The sequence below is a fragment of the Monodelphis domestica genome, chromosome 5 (assembly GCF_027887165.1).
Source record: "Monodelphis domestica isolate mMonDom1 chromosome 5, mMonDom1.pri, whole genome shotgun sequence".
NCBI classification, from domain to species: Eukaryota; Metazoa; Chordata; class Mammalia; order Didelphimorphia; family Didelphidae; genus Monodelphis; species Monodelphis domestica.
Window position 1 is genome coordinate 6406635 of NC_077231.1, and position 18898 is coordinate 6425532.

Sequence of the window (18898 nt, forward strand, 5' to 3'; positions counted from 1 at the left end):
AAACAGAGACAGGGAAGTTTAGATAGGGACTAGGTCAGGCAGGAATGAGAATCATTTCTGTTTTGGCTAATACTGAGCTTGAGATATCACTGGACTATCCAGTGATATGTCTATCCAGTGAAATGTCACCAGTTGGTGATGATATAAGATTGATGTTCAGGGGGCAGCTGGGTAGCTCAGTGGATTGAGAACCAGGCCTAGAGACGGGAGGTCCTAGGTTCAAATCCGGCCTCAGCCACTTCCTAGCTGTGTGACCCTGGGCAAGTCACTTGACCCCCATTGCCTAGCCCTTACCACTCTTCTGCCTTGGAGCCAATACACAGTATTGACTCCAAGACGGAAGGTAAGGGTTTAAAAAAAAAAAAAAAAAGATTGATGTTCAGGGGACAGTTTGGGGCTGAATATATAGAACTGAGATGCCTCTGAATAGAGGTTATAATTATACTCATAGAAACTGATAAGGTCCCCAAGAGAAGGGGGACCAGGATGGAGCCTTCAGGAATGCCTGCAGTAGAAAGGCTTGATATGGATGATGAACTGGGAAATAAGTCTGAGAAGGAGCAGTCAAGACAGTGAGGAATTCCAGGAAGAAGGGGATTATAAAAACCCAAAGAAGAGAGAATAGCCAAGATAGTAGTAAATGCAGAAGAGGAGTGAAAACATTTGACAGCTTACAAAGGAAAAGCCAAAAATCATCTTTTTTTTAAAAGAATGCTGCCCCCCATTTGACATGTATTTGGCATGAATATGAGTGGCCAAGACAGATTAAGAAGGATAAGCCAGGAAGCAGCTAGAATCAATGGAAAACTGGTCATATGGCTCATTGGTAATTCTGAAGAGATTGGCTTCAGCAGAGTGATGAAATCAGAAGCCAGAATACAAAAGATTGAGTAGAGCAGCAAATGCAGACCGCTTTTTCTAGGAATGTGGTTGTGAAAGAGAAGGAAATCTAGAACAATAGCATATTTTCCAAATATACACATGATTCCCAGTGAGTTTTACAGTATGTTTTATTTTGTTTTGATATTTCAAAGAAAGCGACTCTTAAGTATGTCAGTAGGATATGGCCCAGTAATATAATCATTGAGTTGCAAAGTATCACCAGTTTTTCAAATCTAATTGAATCTTGTGAGACTGCTTGCTTTTCAGGAACTTTAGATCAGTTATGGTCCTACAAATGCCAGAATATTAAACCTCTTTCCCCAAAGCTAACAAAAGCAACAGTTTTAAATTCTTGTGATTTTGTGCCAATTTAATGGGTAGAAGCTGATATCATGAGACTGTCCTGATCTGCTCTTCTGAGTAGTGAGGAATTTGAACATCATTCTATGTCATTTGTTTGGGGCCATGGCACTGGTAGGTAGACTGCCTACCCCACGTGTCTGGAATACTCTGCCTCCTGAGGCCCTGGACTTTCATTTCATTTCATGGGCTCCTAGGCAATGGGGGTTAAGTGACTTGCTTAGGTCACACAGCTTGAAAGTGTCTGAGGCCAGATTTGAACCTAGGACCTCCCATCTCTAGGTCTGGCTCACAATCCACTGAGCCACCCAGCTGCCCCCCCAGAACCTTTTTTTGCCTGTCTTTCTATCTCCATTACTTGACACAGTGTTAAATAAATGTTGTCCCTTGACTATTGACTAATCTCTCAATATTTAGAAATAAATATTGATATTTGAGCAACTACTTTTATAAAATTAGCAAATTTTTTTTACAAAAAGCAATCACTTTCTGGTGCTATTTTCTAGGGAGCTTATTACTGGTCTATCTAATTTCTTCAAATATTTGACATAACTTGTTTTGTTAATGTTGTCATTTCATAGTTTTGCAATTATCAGTTTAAATTCACAAAATTAATTAACATGGAATTATGTGTAGTTCTCTCTGACAACTTTGTAGATTTCTTTTGCCCATTTTATGAGCTCCTTTAATTAGTTTCTAGTGCTTAAAATTTGTTTTCTCAAAATTCAAAACTATATTAGTGATTAGAGAGTATTACTGGAGCAGCTAGATGACTCACTGGATAAAGAGCCAGGTCTGGAGACAGGAGATCCTAGGTTCAAATTTAATTTCAGGTTCTTCCTAGCTTTGTGACCCTGGGCAAATCACTTAACACCAATTGCCTAGCCTGTTCTGTTCTGCCTTAGAACTGATACCTATTGATTCTAAGAAAAAAGGCAAGGTTTTCTATAAAAATAAAATCAGTCTTATACCTTGTAATGTTGGAATTTATAAAATATTTTAGAGAATTCCATCTTTAGTTCTTCCATGTCAGAGTACTACAGGTCCTATTTGCACAGTGCAATCTGCCTACAGTAATTCTAGCTCAGAAACCAGGCAGGAAGGTAGTTCAAGGCACTACCATCTCAGTATCACTGAGATCCCAGAATTTTTTTTAAAAGAAAGGATATAATGCTGATAGAAAAAAATCTATACTGCAAGTGGAAAAATTTATATACCAGATTCAATGCATCGATAAGAAAAAATGTGAAATATGCTGACATACTTAAATTGGTAAATAACACACTGGAAGAAATTAAGTAGGACTACTGATAAGAGTTATCACAAGAGTATGCAAGAGAGAATGGAAATTTTAAAGTTAAAGGAAGAGAAGGAAGTAACATGAAGGGGAATAATAAGAAATAGAACAAGAAAGACAGGTGAGACTAGATTGTGGAAGAACTGTGCCCAGGAAAAGACCAATGCACCATTCTAAAAACAAAAGACACAAAGTCTCATTCTTTTCTTTCACAGAATAATTTCCCAAAATTTGGTTCTTTCTCAGCATAGTCTCCACAACCCTTCAAAAGGTACAGAGATCTCTTCCCCATCAGCAGTAACCTGACAGGGTCATGGACTCTCATCAATCACAATGACGGGGACAGGGGCTTTGACAGCTAGGGGAGGGATACAATGATTCTCTATTGCTGAATGGATGGGTGGCAGCACTGCTCCTTCCCTCTGCTACTCTGGGCCACTGTGATAGAGCCTGGGGACACTCAGGATGATGGCAGTTTCCAATGCAACTACAAAGGAAGTGCAGCCTGTACATCCTGGTGACCCAGAAGATTGGGGAGTTGATTAGTGACTAATTCTAGCACCCCCATCTCCTCTGGATGGGCTAGTTCACTTCCCTGCTTCTCCCAGGAGGAAGGATGGAATGCTTCCACTTACATTTAAGACTTCCTGCCGAAGAGCTGCAGGCTCCACACAGCTGATCAAGCGAAGCAGCAGATCCATCATGGCGGATGTGTCTATGTGCTTCAGTACCAGGCTAATGAACTGGTCTTTCTTTTTCAGAAACGTGATCACCTAAAACACAAAGTAATATCTCATGAAAAATAATAGCATGGTGTGCCACAGGAAATCTCCCTAAAATCTTGGGCAAAGACCTTCAAAAAAGCCTGGGCTATATGAGGGCAGTGGGATAGAGAATATCTGATGTGCAAGTGAGCTGACATGGACTGAAATTTACACCAAAAGATAGAAGAGGGCAAGGGAAAAAAGACTCCTCCACCCCCATGTGAGTGAACAGAGCTGCAGGAAGTCATTCTGACCCTAACTCTAAATCTTACATACTTTGGACATACGCACTGTCCCCAGAGGTATTATCCTAGCATCGTGGCCAATGGCCAGAATGGAAATTCAGGCCAACCCAGAGCTAACCTGAACTAGTCCAAAGGCTCAGCTGTGTTCTGTGGTCCAATGAAGAGCAACCCCTCATTGGTACTACAGGGCATGGTACAGCTTAGCACCATGAGGATAGTCACCTTTTGACCAAAGGCAAAGAGGGGATAAATCAATGGTGGGAATAAAATACTCTTACCAAGAAAACTACAGTTCTTTGTAAGGAATGAAGTGGTTTGTTTTATTTTTTGTTGTTGTTTTTCCTGTTTTTTAAACCCTCACCTTCTGTCTTGGAATCAATACTATGCATTGGTTCCAAGGCAGAAGAGTGGTAAGGGCTAGGAAATGGGGGTCAAGTGACTTGCCCAGGGTCACACAGCTGGGAAGTGTCTGAGGCCAAATTTGAAACTAGGACCTGCTGTCTCTAGGCCTGGCTCTCAATCCACTGAGCTACCCAGCTGCGTTCTGGGCAGGGCCTGAAGGCCTCCTGGGGAGATACCCAGTGAATTTAGAAAAAAGTGTCAGCAGGGAGAGAGTGGAGAAGTGGATTGTCAATAATGGGTGAAAAGAGATTCTGAAAAAGGGAGAGCAGAGCTACAAACAAACAGCAAGAAAGAGAATGAGAAGCAGGGCTGACATCTTGGAAAAGAAGAATCCAGACAGTGGAAACAACATGTAACCCACAATATTGAAGGACAGCTAGAGCCAGATAAAAATGTCATTCCTATTTGATTTTAATGAGTTAGTATATTAATAAAAGCAACTGCTAGGTGGTGCAGTTGTAGTGCCAGGCCTGGAATCAAAAAGATTCCTCTTCTCGAGTTTAAATCTGGCTTCAGACAGTAGCTGGGGGATGCTGGAAAAGTCACTTAACTCTGTTTGCCTCAGTTTCCTCATCTGTAAAATAAGCTAGAGAAGGAAATGGCATGCCCCTCCAATATCTCTGCCAAGAAAACCCCAAATGGGGCTATAAAGAGTCAGACTGAAAAATGGCTGATCAACAAAATTAATAAAAAAGGAAATACATAGACATGTGGTTTTCTAAGATAGCATGAGGCCTGAAGGATCCTTATGTATGGCTTACTGGTCCCTGTTCCTGATTGGGTTTGATGACCACTTTAAGGGTGGTCAAGGGAGGACCCCAAAGTACTGATGAGCTACTGCAACATTGCAAAGAAGACCCTTTTGTTGCTAGTTTTCCAGAGCCCTCCCCTCACTGGAGAGAGCTCCTAACTCTCAGGCCTGGCGCGCTCAGTCAAAACCGCAGAACAGGGCCCATCCTGGGGTTCAAAAGAGCATAAAGCACTTCAGTCCAGTCTGCAGTGCCTCAGGGAAAGTGAGGACAACTGTGTACTGCTACCATGAATTAAGAAGCAGGCTTGAGCTGCCCCTGCTTGATTTCTAGGCAGTGGCTACACTTTGTTAATGAACAATAAACATTCACACCAGCGAGAAGCAGGCAGCTTGACCCCAAGAGTACTGATTTACCTGTTCGGTTTTCCTTGCAATGAGATTGCCAATAGTCTTGCTGAAAAAGCTGGCCAGTAAAGGGTTGAGAGGCGGCTCATGGTCCAAGAAGTCATAAAGGATGTTCAGCAAAGTTTCATCTCCTCCCAGTTTATCATTGATCTGTGGCACATCAGAGGTCAGGAGTTCACAGGCTGTGTTGGGGTATCTGAAAGCATAGGAATGGAAGGTAAAATTACATTTCCCACCCTTAATTCAGAGAGCTATTTAAAATAAGTTGCTCCTTTAGAAGCCAATCAATCCATAATAGAACAATATATTAAGGAAATGTAGGTGCTATTCTTCTCTAGCCATGGATGGCCTCACTTCCTGGGGGCTCGCTGTTCTTTCTCTTCAGAGTCTTCCTTCCCTGACAATAAGCCTCCATCAGCATCTATGTTTCCTCTTTCATTCAGTGTTATCCTTCCCCTCTTCTCTTTTTCTTGGCCTCTGGTCTTACCTCTCACCATTTTTTTCATGCTCTCTCTCCATTCACTGTTCCAAGGTGGTTTATTTTGTTTATCCACTCACTGTGCCACATATTCTATTTATTTTCTATCTTAAATGTGATCTAGGTCTTCTCCTTTCCCCTTACTCCATACATACTATAAGTCTCCAAATATTTCCAATGTATCCTCCATCATACCTCTGGGATCTGCCCCTTTCTCTCTCCTCATCCAGACTCTCCCCTCGATTTAGCCTGATCTCCACATCTGGATTATTGAAATAATCTCCTAATTAGCCTTTCTAGTTCTGCATTCTCCTCTCTCCAATCCAGACTTCATTCAGTTCCAAGTGGATATTACTAAAATGCAGATCTGACCATGTTGCCCTCCCTGCCCAGAAATTATTCACTAGCTGCCTTTTACTTAAAGGATAAAATGTAGACTCCCTAGCTGAGTATTTAAGTTCTTCACCAATACAGCACCCACCTACCTTCACAGTCTTATTTATTTTACATTGAGACTGGACTGAGAACTGTTCCATGTACACAATATTCAATCTCCCACTTCCCCACCTTTGCCCAAGTGATCTTCTTCTATGTCTGAAACATTCCCCCTCTGCACCTTTGCTGGGTAGAATCCCTAGCTCCATTCAAAGCAGAACTCCATCTACATGAGGTCTTTCTAATCTCACACCCCTGTCCCCCTCCCAGTTTTTGTAGCTTTCTTTATCATCTCTGTCTTTGGCTATTTCTCAGTATCTGTCTCTCTTACAATTACTCTGCATATATTTATCTGGGTCCCTGCCCCATCTCCCAGGAGAATGTAAACTCTTTAAGGGAAGGGGGGGGCTTCTTTTTCTTTTTAGCATCCCCACCATCTAATACCTTTTCCACACATAGCAGGCACTTAATGTGTTCAAACTTAATTTTATTTACTCAAAAAAATACTATCACAGAGCCAGTAGGTATAGCAGGTTGTCTCCTGTCTTTAGGACTATAAATGTTTCAGCTGTGGGTCTGATTTGGACAACTGTGTTGGTGATTTCCATAACCTCCTTAAAGCACTCATTCCAAGGTTCTAGCCTGTTAGCCTCCGGGCAATAACAGCCCAAACAAGCCTGGTCCTGTGGTCTGGTACATTTCTGTGCCTACATCCTTTCTCCCAAAGCATACAGGGAGCTCCAAAGCTAAGGTTCTGCCTCAGCTGACTCAAAAGGCCTGAAGTAAAGTACCCTACTTGTGAATGACTAATGCTAATGGGTGGGGATAGTGTACATTCAGGGACAGGAACCTGATACAATCTGGATTCACAGGAATCCCAGGTGTGTGCTGCTGAGGAGGAAGGCTAAATTTCTTACACCCTCTTTGTTCTTTTCTGGGTAAATTTCAGTTTGTTCGGCCCTATTTCTTTGGTGTAAGTATTGTTGTTTTGTTTTTAAAGCTCTGACTAGATCAAAGAATCTCAGCACTGTAAAGGACCTTCAGAAGAATACTCAAAGAAGCTCCATGCCTCTGAGGCAGTTCTCTCGGGCACCCTTGGAGGTGGCTTAGTTAGGAGGTTTGTCCTCAGATCTCCCTTAAATCCTCCTCTTGGCAATCTCCATCCCATAGTTCTACTTCTCCCTCTTCCACATGGCTGTCTTTCAGGCTTATGAAAAGATGGCTCTCATTTTCCCTTTCGAATCTATTTATGTACACATGCCCCACCACCCACCCTTCTTTCAAGAGTAGGCATGAAGAACCCTTGTGAGCCTCCTCCTAGGCCGAGGTGCTCTCCTCTAGATGGGCTCCAACCCTCAGAATGTTTAGTCAAATGTAACACCCAGCACTGAACTCCATGCTTCTGATGTAGCTTGGCCAGAGCCAAGCCAAGCAGGCATATCACATCCCTCATCTGAACACCATGCTTTTCACATCTCATTTGGGCTTCCATGGCACAGTGCTGACTCATCTAACGTTTGTGGCCTGCCAAAAGCCAGGCCTGTTAAGGGATCATGCCTGGCTATGTACACCTCCCTTATCCGATGCTTTATTCCTGTTAACTTTGCTTTATTCCTGTTAACCCAGACAGAAGACTGTTGCCCTGTTTTGATTTGATTTAGCACCATCCAAATAGAATGTTATTGCTAATAGATGACAAAATCAGGGCACAAATGTTTAGTTCTCCCTCCCAGCCATCTGCCATTCATGCATTTGCAACTAGGTAGGTCACCTCAAACCATGGGCACAAATCCCAAGATCCGTATCCTGTACTCTACTGATGGCCTTCCTCCAGGCTGACATCTAGCCCATTTAATTATCACTCTTTCAGACTTGTCTTCAGCTAGCTCTCAATTCACTTCACTCAAGAGCTCTTGAGATGGGGTTCACAAGTCCTACCTCCCCACGGATTCTGTATCCACATTTTAGATTTAAGGAGTCCATGAATTTGGATAGGGAAAATTTTTTTAATTTCAATTTTGGCTTTATGATCCAATACTTTATTTTATTTTATGCTTTTAAAAATATTATTCTGAAAAGAGCTCTCTAGGTTTCCCCTGAATGCCAAAAGAATCCATGGCACACACAAAAAAAGTAAGAACCTCTTACTTCCAATAGACCACAGGAAAGTCCACAAGTCTCCACTAAAAAGGCCTGATTAAAATCCAAGTAGGCCAACATATAACATTAACCAAATCTACTACATAAGTATCAAACAAGCAATTTGGATTTGACTTTACTCTCCATAATTTGTTCTTGATTAATCCATACTGATTCTTAATAACCACTGCTTTCCTTTCTAAGTATCACCCTTTTGAATGATGAATCAATGGATTTCTGTAAGCACTAGGAAGACCTCCATGAACTGAAGTGGAATAAAATAAGCCGAACCAGGAGAACATTGTACACAGTAACTGAAACACTGTGGGACTATCAAATATAACTGACTTTGCTACTAATAGTAATGCGATGATCCAGGACAATCCTGAGGGAATTATGAGAAAGCTATCCACATCTAGAGAAAAAACTGTGGGAATAGAAATCCTGAAGAAAACATATGATTTATCACTTGTTTATATGGATATATGATTTGAGGCTTTGGAAAGATTACTCTATTATAAAAATAATAAGGAAACCGGTTTTGAGTGATCATATATGTATAACCCAGTGGAATTGCTTGTCAGCTCCAGGAGTGGGAAGGGAAGAGAGGAGGGAGACAACATGAATCATGTACCCATGGGGAAAATTTTTTTAATCAAATTTTAAATTTAAAAAAAGTCAAAATAAGTATCATCCTTTTTAATAATGTATTCTAGAAAACTGGCAGAAATGAAAATTCAGTTCTGTGGCCTCTTGTTGAAAGCCTCCTCAGCCCTCTCCATCCCTAATCCTTTCAAATCAACCCAATGTCCACCCAGCCCATTCGGCAGCTCTTTTATCATCTGCTGTCATTTTTCAGAAATCATTGACAGCAGCCCAGAAATCTTGCCCACACATTCCCTCAGCCCCCAGTGACACACAGGCAATCAGAAGCCAATCATGCACTAGGAGGCTTTCTGCTTTCTGAGAATGAAGTAAAGACATCCTCAGGGATGAGGAATCAATAAGCTCAATAATCAAGTAAACCCAGGCAGGCAAATCCCCAATTGGCTCATAATGTAGCTGGAGGGGCCTGACCTAAAAAACAGAAGGTCACATTTGGACAGCATATTATAGTTTGTAACACCCTTTCATGATGGGCTAAGCATGGCCTAGAAAACTGTAGAAAGCTAGAACAGTTTAGGTAGGGAGGACTAATCTAGAACTAGGTAAATATATTTACTAGTTATTTCTAATTACTCTGGGATGGTATTTCCTTGTAGCTTTGCTTTTCCCTGTAAATAAATCAGGCCATGCATGTAAAAATACTTTGTAAATCTTAATATGCTATATAATTGTTAAAAAATTAAAAATCTAAGCAAAGGGACACTGGCAGACTATAGTACATGGAGATGTAGGTAGAAGAGAGAGAATAAAGTGAATGCTAGGCCTGGCACCAAAAGAGAATGACAGAAGAAAGGGGACAAATAACGAGAATTGGAGAAATGGAATAAAAAGAATAGGAAATCCATGAACGCAAAGAACAAATCAGGCTCATAAACCTAGGAAGGTCAGAAGGAAGCACGGAATAGAATAAGAGCTTCAAACGGTCCAAATACTAACCTTTCGCTTAAAATTAGCTAACCATGAGCATAGCTCGTGTCTCGGACCCTGACCTTTATCCATCAGTAGATGGGTAAAATGAGGACAATGAGATGATGGCCTCTGTGTGGAACAGGAGGTTGCTGGCAGGACCAAATGAGATGATGGAACTGAGAGCATCTGCTGAATGCCCTAAGTCCTAGCTATATACCTATGGGCCCAAGTGTTGCCTATACCTGTTACTTATTCCCCAGCAGAGCAGCTAAAACTGCCTCAAGGCCTCTCCCTTTGTGCAGCTGGTATTCTTCTTGCCATAGCTCACACTCCTGATTTGACTTACAAGATGATTCTGGAGAGCTGCTGTGTCCCCTAAATGCCACCTTCTGTGGCCACTCTGACAGTGAGGTCCTCAGACAACACCAGACACTCTCAGCAGGTTCCTGTACAATCTCCAAACTGATAAGGCCACCACCTCTTTTTAGGTTTGAAAACATAAATCTATCTCTTAGCTGATAGTTGACAGTGGAGGCATTACTTTAACTAGAATAGTGATCATTACTGAAAATCTACCTTCTTCTCCATGAAGCTTTTCCTGGTCTCTTCATCTGAGGGTGCCCTCCCTTTCTCACTCACCTTCCTGGTATTTACATTCTTGTCTTCTCCAGCGGAGCCTAAACCTCTCAAGGACAGAGACTACCTCACTCAGTGCTTGTTGAAAGTACTAGGTTGAAAGAAGTGGCATGAAAGACTGTCTCTGCCCTTTTGGGGATCCAGTTCCTGGAGGACATGTAGGAGGACACACATGATAGCTTTCCAAAAGCCTTAAATATCCCTTATTTCTCATCCCCTCTTGTCCATCTTTCTCTCCCTGCTGTTCCCTATGGCTTGCCCCAGAGTGACTTCAGGCTGCCCACTGTGCTGCTCAGGCAGCCGCTAGGAGCCTCTTCTTCAATTCCTGGCAGAGGCTCCTGGGCAGGCTGAGGCATCAGGTAAAGCACACAGGCCTAAGTAAAAGTTTAATCAAATGAGAATGGCTAGTTTGAGAAATACTGTTCTAATCCAGAAAAGCTTCTAGGCACTCCACAATAAGAATTATCTTTCTTCTTCTTCCTCCCTAAGAGCAAACAGCAGTCAGAATCAATCTCTCTCCTGCTCCTATAAATCATCCAAATCAATGCCAATCTTTAGTAAAGACTTGTCTTAAATATAAGCAAATATTGTTTCACCACTGAGTTAAAATTTACATTAAGAAAGTAGTCTTAGCAAAAACATTTTCATTAGCTAATATCTTAGAAGTCTTTAGTAAAATAATAAGCCTTGGCAATTAAGGGCTAAGCAAATAAAAACACATTCATCTTCTACTTGTTCTTCCCTCTATACCTATATGAAAGCCCCAGAGGAAAGGGGTGTGTGTGTGTGTGTGTACACATCCTTCCATGGTTCACTGCTCCCATATTAATAGAGAGAGCAATTTCTCTGGGACTTCTTATCACCTGGGATTCTTATCTATTGTTTCCCCTTAAGACCTCCACAGAGGATGTGTTGTTATCCAGGCTTTTCAGTGGTGTCTGACTCATTTTGATCTCATTTGGGGTTGTCTTGGCAAAGATCCTGAAGCAGTTTGCCATTTCATTCTACAACAGTTTATTTGACAGATGAGGAATCAGAGGCAAACAGGGTTAAGTGACTTGCCCAGGATCACACAGCTAGTAAGTATCTGAGGTCAAATTTGAATTCAGGCCTTCTTGACTCTGGGCCATCTCACTGTAGGTCCACAGAAGTCATTTTTCCTGTATATGATAGTGCATTGATCTCAAGAGAAGCTTTCCCTACATGCAGATTCACATGATGGAGATTTGAAAAACTGTTTCTGGAAGATCTTCCCTTAACAGCAAAGCAGCAGTACTGCTAGGAGCCCAGAAACATACTGGAAAGTAATTTTTCCCATTGTATAGACGCAAAAATATCTTTAAAAATCCCACAAAAGGGTCTATCTTGACCACATTGCCTAAAACTCCGTCACTTATTTTGGGCAGAGGAAAATTGCTTCCACTGTCCTTTTAAATTCTGGTAATTTGGGCAACTGAGCTTCAAAATGCTTCTAAACACTCTTATTCCAAACAATTTTCAAGCTTAATTTTTGATAACAAGATCTCCCTTTTTTTTTACCCCATGAATATATACTGACCCAAAATTGATAGGTGCTTTTTTCTGTCATGCCAGAGCAGGCTCAAGTGGTCAGGCTTGGATGTAGAGGTCTGTTCTGTGCACATACGAGGCTAGCAGATCGCAGCAATGGGGACTGCTAAGGGAGCCCCTTCTTTTCTCTAGGACCTCACCCACTCCACAGACTCAATAGTCAGCTCTAAGGAAGGGACTCCAGGAGCTTGGACTCTGGTGTTAGTCACTCTCAAGCCTGTTCTGCATCTGTCAAATGGGCATTTCCAATTGTATGTCCCATGGGCATCTCAAATTCACAAAGTCCAAACCAAAACTCATTCTTTCCCTGTCCGTCCCCTTGGGATATGTATTCCTGACTCATTATTGCCTTGAAAAACCCTTTCAGACCCCTTTTAGTGTCCTTCAGAGCTGAGCTCAGGTGCCACCTCCTGAAGGAAGGCTAGCCTGAGCACCCCCCCTACAAGAAATTATACTGAAGCTCTGTAGTGGCCAACTGTCTGTTCCAACTGACTACCTCAAGTAGAACAGAAACTCCTGGAGAGCAGAGATTGTTTTGTTTTTGTCTATCTTCAGCTACAAGCACAGTGCTTGACACAAAAATGACTAACTGTTTCATTTTCATCCCAGTAAATTCCCAGGTGGCTCCTTGAGTTACCATTTCTATCTCCCTAATCTTATTCTTTATTTCCTCCCTACCCTAAACAAAACCCTGCATTTTCAACAATCTGATGAGCCTCAGGAAAGATATGTATGGCAAATATATAACTAATGCCTGGTTCGGGATCTGGTACACAAAGGGACTCTGAATGTTTCCTGAAAGGAAAATTTGATTTTCTTATGTAAAAAGATCTAATGACCTACATTCCAGAAGGATACAACATTCAATTTGATGAAGAACATAAAGGGTTTGCTCATTAAATGGTCCCACTGCATCTTGAAATGAGAATGGCTGCTGCCTTTTAATGGCCTGCACAAATAATAAGAATGATTGGAGTTTTCTGCTTGTTCTGTCAAGACCTGACTTCTCTCGACTCAGCACCCAGGAGCTCCTGATTGTCTTTTCTATGTCCTCAATCTTCTTGACCTCAGTGTAATTTTAAACATGGTGGATCACTGCTCCTTTCTCAAAATTCCCTTTAGACATAACTAGGTGGCACAATGGATAACTAGAGTTCAAATATGGCCTCAGCCTCTTACTAGCTGTTTGGCCCTGGGCAAGTCAGTCCTCTGTTTGCCTCAGTTCCTTAACTGCAAAATGGGGATAAGATCATCATTTACCTCCTAGGGTTGTGAAGATCAAGTGAAAAAATATCTGTAAAGGGCTTAATACAATGCCTGGCACATAAAAGGCACTTAATAAATGCTTCTTCCATCCATATCTTGGCTTCCATGACAATGACCTACACATATTTATTAAGCACCTTCTGTGCCAGGGATGCTTCCAATCCCTGGAGATAATAGAACAAAAAGGGGGGGGGGAGGAGAGGAATCCCTGCTTTCAAGGAGCTTACAGCCTTCCAGGGGAATCCAACATCTAAACAGAGAAGTATATGTGTCACAAACAGGAGAAGAATGGAAGTCCTAACCATCAGGAGGATCTGGAAAGTTCCATGTAGAAGATGGCCCATTAGCTGGGCCGTGAATGAAACTTAATTCTACATGGCAGGCAGAAGAAGGGAATGCATTCCAGTATAGCAGGGACAACTTGGGATAAAGGCCTGGAGGTAGAAAATGGAAGACTGTGTCCATGTCTTGGATGAGGAGCAGTGAGTACAGACTGTACAGATCACTAGAACTCCAAAGGGAAGATGAAGTCAAAGAGTGAAAGGGTTCTTTTCCACCTGCTAACCCTAACCCTAAATTCATGCCTTATTCCTATATCCCAAGGCCTGGCCCTGACCACCTGCTCTTCTCTCTCCACTCTCTCCCTAGAGGAGATCACCCAGTCTCACAGCTTCAATAACCATCTCTCAGCTGGGATATCACACTGCAGATTCAACATTTCTTTTTGCTTGAATATTCTACCTGGGAGCTATTCATTCAAAGTCTACAAAGCTTATTAGCAGTCTAAAAGCTTCTTAGCTTTGCCCTCCTTTCCCCAAATTGTGTGCCCTCAGACCTTCTCTCCTAGGGCTTATCTTCACATGAACACTCAGTTCAGTGCAGGGAAGCCTTCCAGGAAGGCAGGTCATACGTAGTTGGTTCATTTTCTATGAAAACGACAACTGTGTTAAAATCTCTCCATTTTCCCTTATCTCATCATCTTCACAAAAGAAAAATGTCATTATTGTCATTTATATAGAAACATGAGCATGAACTTGGTCACACATCTATAGAGACAAGCATTAAAGGTGACTGCAAACTTTCACATTTTCTTCAAGTGCCCTGTTTCTAAAGGGAGCAGCTCCTGATTACAACTGTGATGGCTTTCTCTTCTAGAAAGCTCCACCTCTGTTTCAACAGCCTCATTCCCAGGGCCTTAGCACGTCTAGCTCTGGGGAAATTCAGTGGCTCAGAATGGCCACCCTTGGCCATGAAATCAATATTTTTGGCTGCTCGTCCATAAAGAAAATATGACTTCTTGGGTAACACCAAATAGAGAGCTTCCTAGAAGCATGAGTTGAAAAGCACACACATGGCATTTGGAGATTTTTTTAGCATTCTAAGACAGAAACCCTATGAAACAGTTCCGCTGGCTTGCTGTGAAGCTGTAGGAAAACAGTGTCATCAGTGACAGAGAGCTCTCAAGGTCCCAGCTGCCCTCAGCTACAGAAAGATCGCCTTCCTGAGGCGCTGCCCAGCAGCGGGGTACATACTTGAAGCGGACCTTCTCTTCCATGTCCAGGGGCGGGTCATGAGTGATGAGGCTCACCAGCTCCTCCATACACTGCTGTTTGCAGAGGAAGTCCAGAAGCTTGCGGTTCTGCGCCTTACATTCCTGGAGGATGTCATCTTCATCCATCAACTCATGCAGAGTCACATCCTCTTTTTCCAGCAGTTTATCAACATGGGATGTTGTGTTCAAATCAAACTTCCAGAACATGGTGATAGGCCTCACCAAGCTGCAAGGCAAGAGAAGAGGTGTCACTTCTCATCACCTCCAAAACCAGTCCAGCCCTCACCTACTCCATCCTTCTGGAGCCCAAGAAGAACATCTCCATTTCCTCTATGAAAACATGTTTCCATCACGTGTCCCCCAAAGCCAGGAGGGCTAGCCATAAGAACTGTTCTTGTCAACCTAAGCAGAGGTGCCAGCTCATGCAAATGCCCTGCTTGGTGCTGATGCCCATGGCTGGCACCTCACCCCTATGAAACATACCGTACACTTTGGGAGTCAGACAATTTTGCCACCAAAGCCTGTTAAGGGAATTGTACCCCTAACTACCTTTTTATAGTGGGTTATAACTGGGTTGACATGTTTCTTTTCCCTTTGCAATTCCATAATTCTATGATTAGCAAAAGCTCATAAGAAAAATAATTGCTTTACAATTCTTAAGTACTTGGAAGTGTACAAATAATTTTCCTCACAACAACCCTGTGAGGTAGGTAGTCTAAGGATTGTTAGCTCATTTTACAGATGAGGCTTAAGAAAGTGAGGTAAAGCCACTGGCTCCAAGGCCCACAGCTAGGCTATCAATCCCCAAAACTCCAAGTCCAGGATTTTTTCCACTGCACTCACTGTCTACAGCTGATACATGATACATAAGTGATAACAGTGGCTTACCTCAACATATCACATAAAGGTTTACAATCTAGAAGATATCTCTATCTCATTTCAGACTTACTACAATGTTATGATATTGACCAGTCAAGAACCATCATCTCTTTTTTTACAGATGAGGATTGAAGTTAACAGGGATGAGGTGATTTGTTCAAAATCTTCTAATTAATTAGTAAGTGGAAAAGCATGTCTAACAGATTCAAATTCACATTCTCTCACCTTCTGAGTTCAGAACTTAGCTTTACTTCAGAGGGTATCATACTAGAAGGAGGCAAGGGACACCTGAGAAAGTCTGAAGTTGCACTCAGGGTTGTAAGATTCATTTCTTTTTGCTATATGAGAAAGTATTCATGGAGCTGTCCTCAAGATATAATGGGTAGGGATGATGGCTCTGGACCTACCCAACTCTGTAGCCTAGGAAACTAGAACTTCCCAGGGACTCAGAAGGAAGGAAGAGAGAGAAGTAGGGGCCTAGATGGTTCTAGGAAAAAATGCCTCCAAGTGCCTATACCCAATTAGTCCTGAAATCCTACTCAGCCAAACTCCTTTCACTATGACCAAAGGCATTTCTCCTCTCAGGCATTTTATAATCCAATAGAGCAGGCAAGGCCCATCCTTACCCAAATAACTACAACATATAGTTATAGCTATAATAAAGCACAAAGGGCACAAACAAGGACCAGCTGAGGTCTATGGGGGGCTTCATTGAGAAAGATCTCACAGAGAATGAGGCCTGGGAACAAAATGAGATGAAGAGATTTTTAAAATGAAGAAGGAAAGTGAGGGCATTCCAGCAGCAGAAATGGGGTGGGCAAAAGCAGGAACAGACAAGGAATGTTTCAAGGACACCATGGGATCATCTAGTTTGGCAAGAGTAAAGAATGTATCCTGGAGGAGTGTCAGGAGTAGCATGTCTCAGGCAAGTCAAACACCACCTCCACCACCTTGACCATCCATCTCCCCACAGACCCTGATAGAGACAGCCCAGGACCATGAGCCCAAGAGCCTTGATAAAAGTCATGCTACGAGCCCAGTGCCCTCTAGGGCTACAGTTCCAGGCAGTGAGAAGCCAGACAACAAAGTTCTGCTACCATAGTCCTTGGCCCTGTCCAGTGATTCAGCATCAGAAATGCTGAGGATTTTATTACTGGTCAGGACCTAAAAGAAAAGGCTTAACCATATATTTGGCTGCTGCCCCCTAAGAACCACAGCATATATGTACCTAACTTGAAGCTAAAATTTTCCCCAAGTTGAGTCTCCCTGTTAGAATGGGAGCTCCTGGAAGGCAGGGTCTCTCTGACTTTTCAATTCGTATACACCAGCACTTGGCACAGTGCCCTGCACATACTAATAACTTAATAAAGGCTTCATCCATTCTTCCATTCTTTCCCTTTCTCTGGGCCAGCTAGTATGCTAAGGATACAAAGGGAGAGAAAAGCCTGGTATTTCCCCTCTTGCCTTCACAGTCATTCACACACACACACATATGCATAATATACATGTGATCTAAGTACAAGGCCATCTCACAGGGGAGGAGCTAACAGTGGGAATATGGGGGAAACTAGGAAAGACCTTTTAAAGAATGCCAGAGGAACTGGGATATGCAGGTAAGGGGACAAGACATTCCAGTCCCAGGGGATAAAGTCAGTGAAAAGGCATGGAGTGGCATGGAAAGCCAGAGTCATTGGATTTTCAGAGGTGCTGGAGGTAATGTGGGAAGGGTCCAGATTAGGAAGGCCTTTGAATGCTAAACGGAGATTTGGGGATCCTATTGGGAGCCAATGGAGTTGACTGAAGGGTAAACCTGTGCTTCAGGAAGATCACTGACAGCTGAGTGGAGGAGACCCACTAGAAGACTTTGCAATGGGGTCCAGGCAGGAGGTGCTGAGAGTCTGCATTAAAGTAGTAGTTCTGGGGACATCTATGAGAAATGCTGTGAAGGTAGGAAAGGACATAATTCAACAGAGGAGGGAGAGATGATAGCAAGGTGTGTGCCTAGATGATAAGGAGGCTGGTGGTACCCTTCGCAGTAATAGGAAGATTAGTAAGGGACTAGGGGCTAAGAGGGAAAGATGATGACCCCGAGTCTTGGACATGATGAGTTTCGGATATCTGTAGGACATCCCATAAGGTGGCTGGTTGGTGATGAGAAATAGAATGCATGAGAGAAGGTATCTTGGAATCACCTTTAGAGAAATCATGGCTAAACTCATGGAAGCTAATGCAATCAAGTGAGACCACCTAAAGGGGGAAAAAGAGGGCTCCAGATACCTCTACCTGATGAGACTCATTATCAAATGTCATTCTCTCTTTTACCTATTTCTTTATAATTCCCTCTGAGACACAAGCAAGTTCCAGCTGCGTCTCCTGAGTCATGAAAGTCTGATATCCTTGAGAAGTCTCAGAAATCCCCAAATCTGCTCTTTCTGCTGATGGTAAGTCTGCAGGAGCCCCTCTTTTCCTACCCTCCCCCAACCTTTACCACCCTGGGAACTTCAAAACGTGGGTCTGTTCTTCAATCACTGAAACACAATCTGATTGGGGCTCCTCAAGCACAATGTTGTCTGCCTCTAGGCCTTTCTGCCAAACCTGCTTGTTCTCTTTCAAGCAAAGGCCCCTCCTTGATGACCCCTGCTCTTTCTTCAGCGTGCAATGCCTGGCCCAAGAATCTCACAGTCCTCAAACTTCTTATGTGACAGAATTTCTAACTCTGATCTAATCTAGTTCCTTTGACCCACTAGGACTGAAAGTTCACCTCCATTTCGATCACCAGAGACTGAGAGCTCAAACCTTGTGATTCCAGAGTCACCTAAGTCATTCTAGAACCTGGGATCCTTTCCCAGAAGAGTTTTCTAGGCTTGGGACAACATCACTTCCTGAGAATGCAAGAGGCCAGTAAATGCTACACCAAAACAAGGCCAAAGAAAGATAACAAGAAAAACTCCAGGGCTACCCTTAGTAGTAGTCATTACTTTTTAAAATATATTTTATTAGGGATAGCTAGGTGGCTCAGTGGATGCAGTGCCAGGTCTAGAGATAGGAAGTTCTGGGTTCAAATAGGGACTCTGACATTCATAACTGTAAGACCCTGGACAAGTCACTTAACCCTAATTGCTCAGCCCTTACTGCTTTTCTGTCTTGGGACCAATACTTAGTACTAATTCTAAGATGACTTTCAAAAATAAAATAAAATAAAATATACTTTACTAGAGGCAGCTAGGTGACTTAGTGGATATAGTGCCAGATCTAGAGTTAGG

The 18898-nt window shown here is 42.5% G+C and overlaps 1 protein-coding gene across 13 annotated transcripts in view; it reads right to left on the reverse strand.

Moving 5' to 3' along the window:
- The window catches only part of PPP6R2 (protein phosphatase 6 regulatory subunit 2), a 166213-nt gene that overhangs the window by 48638 nt on the left and 98677 nt on the right, over positions 1–18898 (reverse strand). For 10 of the 13 annotated variants that reach the window (XM_056797539.1, XM_056797531.1, XM_056797535.1 and 7 more), the window contains 3 exons: positions 14737–14982; positions 5116–5302; positions 3175–3312 (listed from right to left, as the gene is read on the reverse strand). In XM_056797539.1, the coding sequence (XP_056653517.1) occupies positions 3175–3312; positions 5116–5302; positions 14737–14963 (552 nt within the window). In that variant the 5' untranslated portion in view covers positions 14964–14982. The remainder of the gene's footprint in view (positions 1–3174; positions 3313–5115; positions 5303–14736; positions 14983–18898) is intronic. The other 3 variants (XM_056797543.1, XM_056797542.1, XM_056797541.1) reach the window with 1 other exon arrangement.